The following is a 9972-nucleotide window of genomic DNA, read 5'->3' on the forward strand; positions in this document are numbered from 1 at the left end:
ACATCTGCAGGCCGCAGTTATGATGGATGCTCGCTCTCACTTGCTCCCTGAGGACATTCACACCTCCTCTCTTTCCCCCCTTTTTTTCACTCCGCTATCTTCTCTTTCTCCTTCATCTGTCTCTACATGACCCGTTCGTACCTTTTCACTCCCATCGTTTCCTCCTTTCTACCCCATTGCTTCCGTTCTGAACTCTCTCCCTTCCTCTCCATTTCTTCCCAATATGCATTATTACCTCTCCTCTTATTTCTCCTCTCCACTGCTCCTCATTGCAGGCCCCTCTCTCTGTTTTCTTCTCCTTCACCTCTCCATCCCTCCATCCTTTCTTCTCAGCCATAAAACAATAAGTCTTGAATGTCTGTGAGGAGACTGTGCTAATGGAGCCCATTAGGCTGTAATGAAATATACATTACACCATTACAGTGGACGGGGCCTGGCTAAAGCACTGCACCGCTCAAATAATAAAACATGCACAATTCAATTTCCTTTCGGCCCGTTTTGAGTGTCTTTCAGTGTGTGTGTGTCTGTGTGTGTGTAGAGATTGTGGGATGACGGGATAAGGTATACAGTGTGTGTGTGTGTGTGTGTGTTGTCGTCCCCTCTAGCACAGATGTGGTTTTCAAGGATGTCTGAGTGCTGAGAGCCTCGATGATTTAATATGGGTTGACCAAATGAACCACACCTTCTACAGCGCCACCGCCCTCACATTTGACCGTGATCAGACCACTCAAAGCCCAGCCTCCCTTAGCAACCTTTACGCCCTCCCTCCCCCCTCAACACCAAAACCTCTCGATTGTCGGACAGCTGCGGACAAATTAATCAATTGACCTCCGACACGAGCGCTTGACATCACGCGTGAAGCATCTGTCACTTTGTAGTCATCATATTACGATGTTGCTGTATGAAAGTGCAGTCCAGGCCTCAACAAAGTAAATATGTAACAGAAAGCAGTGGTAAAATGCAGTATGCAGATATGAGTGCATATATCCTCATAATAGTGTATATCAGTCTGTTGCATGATGAGATATTGTGCCAGATAGATCAAGCTTTTTTTACATTTCTAGTATTTGGCATTCACAATTACAGTATATCATCAACAATACCTCAGCCGTCTTCCTGAATTATTTGTTCACCACAGCAGTTCAGTTCAGCTTCAGCAGGCACTGTATTGTTTGTGTTTTTTTTATATCAGCAAAATTAGCCAACCAGAAATAATCTTTTGCCATCTGACAGGCAGAAAACCAGATTGTGTTTACTTTTCCTCCATTTTCTGTTACAGTCAATCTACCGTATGTGTACCAGTGTGTTAATCATGACCTGTGTAGTCTTTTCCACAGGCCTGTTGGATGAATGCTGACATTAATACTCAGACAGAAAGACAGACGGACAGACAAACGGACAGGGCGAGAGGGGGGAAACACAGTGTCTTTATGGCTCGACATCGCACAGAGCCATTTCCTCTGAAACCTCTCACCGTCATACAGTCTCATATTTACACGCAAAGGATTGAAGCTTCCGGAAACCCTCCCCCCGCGCTGCGCCTCCTTGAAATTTCCCGACTGTTCAATTGAGTCCTGTTGTCCGACGGGCAGCGGGAGGAGAGTCACTAAATTTAAAGTCCTGTTAATCAGGTTTCATCAATTTAGCCCCAGTCAGTTTAAAGCATTTGAAAAGAAGTGAGAAGCGTTTTTTTCCTCCAAAGTTGAATTACTCTTCATAAATGTCTCTCCGGTAAGGAAGAAGGAGGGAAGGAGCAGAATTGCACAAAGGAGAGGAAATTGGCAGGAAGGAAGGAAGGAAGGAAGGAAATAGGCGATTGGGGATGGGTTGAGGAATTTTTTGATTGCCTTTAAGAGTTTGATAATAGCTTCACATCCTGTACAGCTGTCACCATGTCCACCCACACACACATACACACAAACACACATCTATGCAACCTCAAATGCCACACTTAGATAACAGTAACCATCCCCACCACCACACACACACACACACACACACACACACACCACACACACACACACATCCCAAAACTTTCTCCGTCCCTCCTCAGCCCAGTATATCCCAGGTATATCAGGTGAGGCCTTGGCCAAGGGTTGAGGAGCAGAGCAGTGGATTTCCTTTGATGTTGAGTCTCATGTTGGCTTCTCTCTGCCAGCAGCCCAGCATCAGGTCATATACTTCTTTAGGACAGGTCCTTGGGCGCTGCAGCACCCTGCCCTGGGTTATACACTCTATCACCTGCAGAAGAGAAAGACAGACATCAAGTTTAATATCAGCAATAGTCTTGGCTCTCTCTGTAACAAAACAAACAAGAATTCAAACTGAAATGTTCAAACTCCAGTGAAGATGATAGAGCATCTGCTTGGTGAAGTTGTCTCACCTCACTGCAGTGAAAATGTCACAGTGAATAAATTATTTACTGGCATGATGAAGTAAGATGATAAAGGAGTAGACAAATCCAGTCCAATTTATCAATAGCAGCGAGGAAATGTAGTGTTCTGGCAGTCTTCAAGACTTATATGTTAATATTAATTTAAAAAAAAAAAATACAGACTTTAGCTTTAAATCTACCTTAGGATTTAGGATTTGTGGATCAAGGAGAGGAGACTTTTAGAAACCCAAACTACTTTATTCAGAAAAGAGCTCCTTAGATTTCATTCTCTGGCAGCGGTTTGGAGTATATCTATACTGTGATATAATTAGGTTTTTTCTAATTTCCTCAACCATTAAATACACCTTGCTGTGTACGTGGAACGCATATAAATTAATGGCTTCTATTAAGCTCCAAAAAAACATTTGTGGCGTCCAAATTGCCATATATCCATTTCAAAAGATATAATAATACCTGATGATTATCATTCAATATCCCTGAATTATTAAGAATACAGTTAGTAAGAATGTCATAATTTTGCTAATCAAACCGTTACCTACTTACTCCCCCTCATTCTGTGATTGTTATCAGTTTGTGAGAGCGGATAAATTATGAATATTTCATTTTGGAACAAAACGCTTTCTCCTGTGTAAGAGATATCTGAGCTTCAGATTTGGGTCAGAAGGTGAGTGAACTGCGAATGGAGAGAGATTTAATAGATGTAAATGGGAAATAAAGACCGCGTAAGGGGCAAAAGGTTAATTCTGGATGTAACCAGAGTGAGTCAGGAGAAAAGGGGGCTGCTGACATGGTTAGAAAGCTGTAACCAGAGTGGAGGTCATCAGGTTGTTGAGGCTAAGGTAAAGGGTTGAAGGGCTGCGATACAGTTTTCTTTTCCGGAATCTGGGTCAAGACCCCGAGTTGATTTGGGGGATTTGTAAGAGTTATTAATTATTCAGAAGAAACAGACAATTGTTTACTTATTTATTTATTTGTTTACTTGGTTGTATTTTGCTGATACAGAACATTTCCTTTTTATCTTCACTTAAATGCTCCAAAGACATTTAATACAGTGGATGAAATTTAGGGATTTTCTGATGTATCTGAACATTATTAAAGTTATAAATAATCAATGATTTTTAGTGAAATATTAAGTCAGTCGGCTGAAATAAAATTAATCCCTTTTGTTGTTTTAAAATCATCTCATTCAATCTTCAATGTAAGACAGAATCACATATATTCTCTATATGTTCCATCTCTTCACTGAAGCTATTTGATGTATGTTTACACTGAGGGAAATCTTTAAAAATGACTGCAACACTCAAAACACATTTCCTCCAAGGTAACTTTCAGGTCTCCACTGGATTTTAAAATAAAATTCTGTGGGTTTAAAAAAATGTCGAAAAATGTCGACAGGCTAAGGATTGTTTTTCAATGGAAACAGTTTAGATAAATGATTAATTGTTAAAGTCATTTATCAAGCAAGTCATTTATCTTTGTAAATTGAATATCTTTGGTTTAGGTCTGGTCTATTTATTTTATTTTTTCACCACAATTCATCAATTAATCAAATCAGAATAGTTTTAAGAGTAATTGATAACGAAAGTAATGGTTGGTTGCAGCCCTAGTACAGTGTATAAAGAGAGTAAATATAAAATATCAATAAAGTTGCAGTATAAAAGCATAAAAATAGCAATAATTCTCGTTCAAAACTAAAAGCTATCCAAAATCCAAAATATACACAATGACAAAAATATAAAATGAGGTATGTTAATTATGGGTGGAAGTCCTCATTTTAGTGGCTGTGTCACTGTATGCTGGGTGTAAAAAGTGAACTGAACCAATAAAAAGTGTGATTCATGACAAAACATACAGGAAAACAGCAGTTATTTTCCACTCGAAATACAAGACACATCTGCTTGCTCCAAGCTCCCCAGCACTGCGTTGTACCTCACAATTAATTCAAGACACGATAAAATTAGTTTTTAAACGATTTGCATTAGCTTTATATAATGAGATGACTCAGGCCAAAGGATTCACACAATGTATAGGCTACCTATAAGAAACATAACGGATCAAATATTTAGTTTTATTTCTAACTGAAGGGGCTGATTTCTCATATCTCGAGGCTGCAACATCTTGTTTGCCATCACTTAGCTTTGTGGTAACATTTACATAAAGTTGCTTTGTCCTTTTGTCTTCAATTATTTTTGTTCAGCTTACACATTGTGATGAATCAATTACCTTCACAAGTTGGATGCCTGTTCACGGCATCTCTTATGTTTGATTTTGTGTATGCTGGTGTGTTTATAAGTGGAATAATATGTATAGAATAAGTGCTTTACGCTGTACCTCGTTATTGGAGAGCTGGTACCAAGGTTGTTTTCCATAGGTGAAGATCTCCCAGAGAACAACTCCTAAACTCCAAACATCACTCTCTGTGGTGAACTTTCTGTACATGATGCTTTCAGGGGGCATCCAACGGATTGGCAGCATAGTGTGACCTCCGACCTTTGAATAAAACACACACACACACACACACACACACACACACACACACACACAGAGGAAGAAGAGAGTATAAAGTCAGTATAGTGTACAGAGAACGTAAGACAGATTTACAGAGCATCTGTATCACATCAATGTGATCAAATCCTCTCACAGACCTATGTTCTGTTATCTTTTATTCTTTTCTATTTCATTATGCGACATTATGCAGTTTGAAATCATGGTCACGCAGCTTTTTTTCTTTTTTCTTTCTTACCAGGCTTACCAGGATTCACTCACAAATTCCAATACATTTTAAAGTAGCGCTGCAGATATTTCACTCCTCAAAACTGCTGCCTGAACCATTTAAGTAAGCAAGGTTTGATGGTATGGTACGGCAGATTGCGCAATCTTTGTGACTGTAGCACACTTCACTCCTGATCAGTTTATAATTTTACTGAGAGTTCAAGCAGGAAAACCTTCCCATTAAGCCTGATTCATTCACAATTATGTCACTCTCCTTTCTAATCAGCTATGGGCGTTTACTCTTTCAGTTAATCCAATCAGACTAAGCCACAATCACCTCCAGCCAATCATGTTGCTGTCATTAAACTTTAAATCTGTTCTCCTCTCTGCTGCTTTCAGCTGTCATTTAAAATCGTTGCGACCCTCCTCCACTGCTTTCACCTCCAGTTCATCATAACCAGTGCCCAGGTTGAGCTCATCAGAAGTCCACTCCTTCATCACCACCACCAGCAGTGTCTAGACTCCATCAGGGGCTTTCCTTTACTAACCACAGCTTTGCCAACCCCTTTAAATACGATAACGTCATGATGGGGTCAGACTGTTCACATTTCTCATCTTCATTGTGCACATATGACACATATTTGTTGTGCACCTTTGTCTGTCTCCCTCCCTCTCTCTCTCTCTCTCTCTAACCCCTCTTTCTGCCTCTTAAAAGGAAGTTTTTCCTTGCCGCTGTTGCCAAGTGCTTGCTCATGGCGGGAAAAACTGTTGGGTCTCTGTAAATAATTTTTTATAAGGAGTACGGTTCTAGACCTGCTCTATTGAAGAGTGTCCTGAGATTACTGTTATGGAAATTGGCCTAACTATACAAATAAAACTGAATTGATCAATTAAATATATTTGATATTCAGAAATGAGTGAACTGAAGGTTGGCATTGCTTTACATTTCCTCAAACAAAGAGGGGAAACAGTATGTACATGCTATTGAGCTTGTACTAAGTAATTGGCCACTGATCATACTTTGAGGATAAATATGAAGAATACATTGATTGTGATCAGACAACTGATCAAAATAAATAAATAAAAGTTGTTGGATCAGGTAAACAGTCAAACGTATGCTATAAAAATGTATGAGCCAGTTTGTGTGAGTCAGCTAAATGTTAGCATCCGTGCATTATAAATAAATATCTGATAGAATATAAAGTATTGCAGTATGTGCACTGCTCTGGTCCCATGTGAGGGAGATTTAATTAATAAAAAAAAATATTTGATTAGACCTCAAATTGTAGCAGATTGAATCAAATGGTAGTGAGTAAGTCCTCAGAAAGCAGAAAACTCACACAGGAACTCACAGGCACTCTGAGAGACATTTGGTCATTTCATTAAGCTCTAATCTGAACTGAGCCTTTGGAGCCTGTTTGATTGTTGTTTTCATTCACAGTTTCTACTGTTCATGAACACTGACACTTCACTTTTGCTGAGACGCTCACAGACTGTGACTGTACACTTAGACCAGGCTAATCTACCAGGTTGGAGCGTGACAAACCTCCTATGCTTCACTAGTGACAAAAGGTGAGCAAGCCTCTCAGTCATCAAGCACACATTAATATACAATTACAGTATTATATTTGGTTAAAAACTATGTTAAGTTTTCTTTGAAATGTTAGATATGCCAGTGCTTGACTTTTGTAACCCAAAGTGAATGAAACCTAACCCTTGTGTACGGATGTTGTTCTCCCCTTATAGCGCCACTCCCCTCTTCTCCCCTTACTTCTCCAAGAACATGAATCTACCAACCGATCTGCGCTCCATTGCTTCACACAGATAGCACAATCCATTTTCTGAGGTTTATGCCTGTTATTAATGGCTTGGTACCCACACTTGGCCTGTTTCTTTGTTAGTCAGTGGGTTATTTAATGGAGTAATAAAATGCGCACGGTCACATAGATAGCCATCAGGTTCACTGGTATGCCTGGGGAAACATATCTGCCTCCATCTCTGCAGCTGTTGCTCTTCATAACCAGACCCTTTCGCTTTTTCTCCCCGTAGTGCAGCGTCTTGCTGCTGGTTTGTCTGTTTCTTATTTGCATTTTTTCGCTCTCTCACTGTCAAATTCGAACATGCTTTATTGGCACTGCCATAATGAGGTGCTGTATTATAAGCGTGAGAATGATAACACAGAATGCAATGGGAAAAAAACTGTATTTTTATTACAACATGCACATTTTCCTCTATCTTTGGATATCAGAATTATAATGCTCTGTTCAAAAAAGGCAAATATAATGTCCATATAATAGACAGTTCACTCCAGTGACTTGGAGTTGGTTGGTTGGTTAGTTTAGCTTAGCTCGCTAATATGATTTGACCAGTTTAGACTGAAGAGTAGAACGAGATAATGGTTTATGGTTGATGTATCGGACCAGACACACAAAATACTACTTAATAATGAAGTAAACTGGGAACGTCATCTAGGTTAGCACAATCAGGTATTTTACACTTATTATAACCCTAACTTAGCTGATGATGCTACAGAAACTTCCTGTTGACACCACAAATGTTCCCTAGCAACAGATTGACACATTTTTTACTAGCTTAGACATTACCTATGTTTTAATGGTGCAACCTAATTTAGTACACAAGTTTTAAACTACAGTAGTTACTTCGAACTTCAAGAGACACAAACTTATTGATGGATTCATGGCTAGCTAGCGCAGCGTGATCAAATGGCAGATGACTGTAATCATAGCAACTATAAACTGTGTTGCATTGCACTGTGGGATTGTTAGCAGAATGCCACAGACTCTACTTTTTAGTAATAGTGGTAATAATGACGGCGCTATATGGTGCTTAAATTTGACACTCGTTGAGATAAAATGGCAGACGGTGCACTACGGTTGAAATAAATAGCGATTAATATTAAATTAATAATAGCAATAGTGATTTTGGACATTTTTTATTCTATTCTATATTTTCTGACAGTATTTATTCATTAATGAATGTGAGGGCTGTGCTTTGAGAGAGAGAGTGAGTGAGGATTAAGGAGGAGGAGGGAGAGGAGGGCAGGCAAGTATTTTCTAACGAGGCTGAATTGAAAGAGAAAACAGAGGAATGAACACAAATGAAGGAGCAGGAAGGGATAGCCTCAGATTTAATCTTCTTGTCATTGGGCGGGTTGGGGCCATCAAATATTAAGAAAGTCACGTTTACAGAGCGAACACTTTCAAGGATTCTCACTGAAGTATTAGACGTTGCATCTCTCTCTGCCGTCAGCTCTTTCTCTGTTTCCTCTTTGTTGTCAGTAGCTTTGTCGTCAGTCTTTGTCTCCTTCACTGTTCCCTTCTCTCTCTCTCTCCTTCGGTCTGTCTCACTCGTTCTCACCTTCCCTCGCCGCCTGTCTGTCTCCCTCCCCCTCTGTCTTATAAATATGCATCATTTCATCTAGACCACTGCTGTTCCAGGAAAGCCCCCCAAAAAAGAGAGAGGAGAGGAAACATAAAGCAGAGGAGGGCAGCGGGATCTCTATAGTGACCTCCTAGAGGCATAAAAAAGTAAGCATTATGGGATGGGGTGAAGGAGGGGCTTATGTGACTAACTCCGCCTTCTCTTTGTTACACAGGAACCCTACCTTAATTGCCCTCTGTGTTTCTATGGAAACAAAAACTCTTTCCAAGAATGCCGATGTGTGTGTGTATGTGTGTGTCTGTGTGAGCTGGTCGGCTCAGATACAGTAAAATGGTTTACACAACATGCTGTTGTTTATTTTATTGATGCTGCCGTTTATGTGTCATGAAAGATTTTGAAAGCACTTTAATTTTGAAAAACAACATGAATTCTTACAGTAGCTGCTGTATTTCTCATGGATGCACTAATAAAAGTCGTATGAAATATTAAGCTGGTATTTCGAGTAGTAGTAGGTAATATATGTATATTATCAAAGAAAAAGATTTTACATTGTGTTGAAGAATGATGTAGATGAGTAGCCTGGCGGCAGCAGGTAGTTCCAGTTGAACATTCTGTTGCTAGTAGCAACCACTACTGGCACAGTTCCATAGCAGTTGCAGTTTAAGTGCAATTGTTACATTCAGCCTTGTGTCAGATCTGTGAGCAAGCAACTATTGACAAGAATCATTCATTTACTGCCCAAATTATCAGATATATATATTATTATTAGATTTTCATTATTGTGTTATTATTTGCAATGTGTTAATTTAGTTTTCCTGCAATCACAAAGGTCTACAATGTGTACCTGCCGGCAGCAGTTGGTTTCAGTTGGGGGTTCTGTTGCTAGGAGCAACCGCCACTGACACAATTCTGCAGCAGTTACAGTTTAACCCTGACCCAGGACTGCATTACACCCTATCTAATTCATTAATTTCATTAATTTAAGCACTACCTGATCTTCCTCGTTTGTTTTTAACAATAATCTGGTATCAGAATGTCATAAATGATAAAAAGCATTGTTTTTCAAACATTTATGGAGTCGCTAGAGACCCACTGTATCTAAGGGTGTTGCTTTTTTTATTCATGTTATGCTCAGTGCAAGTGATAGTGGGTAATGTTATGTTTACCTGTTTCATAATGGCACTGTTATGGATACTATGGATACATACTGACACAATGGTGAAAAAATACAGCTTACTGTCACAGTAACATGGTGGGACGGCACCTGAGCGACAGGTATTAGTGCAGAGCAGCATTTTCTTTGATACTGGAGGGTTTTGACGATGGTATGTCATTGCTACAACGACCCATTATGTTCGCAACTTAGCTGACAGAACTAATGCATTTACGTTTATTTAAAGGTCCAGAGTGTAACATTTATTCTACTGGTAGAAATTCAATATAAGTATGTTTTCATTAGCGTA

At 39.4% G+C, this 9972-nt stretch overlaps 1 protein-coding gene across 1 annotated transcript in view; it reads right to left on the minus strand.

The window, feature by feature from the left end:
• ntrk2a (neurotrophic tyrosine kinase, receptor, type 2a) overlaps window positions 1-9972 on the minus strand; it is a gene marked incomplete in the record, with an annotated part of 99306 nt that overhangs the window by 20735 nt on the left and 68599 nt on the right. The window contains 3 exon segments of the mRNA XM_035658227.1: window positions 2035-2123; window positions 2125-2241; window positions 4727-4885. Coding sequence (XP_035514120.1) covers window positions 2035-2123; window positions 2125-2241; window positions 4727-4885 — 365 coding nt within the window.

Source organism: Morone saxatilis, unplaced genomic scaffold (assembly GCF_004916995.1).
Source record: "Morone saxatilis isolate NCDOM2014 unplaced genomic scaffold, NCSU_SB_2.0 Contig16, whole genome shotgun sequence".
NCBI lineage: Eukaryota > Metazoa > Chordata > Actinopteri > Moronidae > Morone > Morone saxatilis.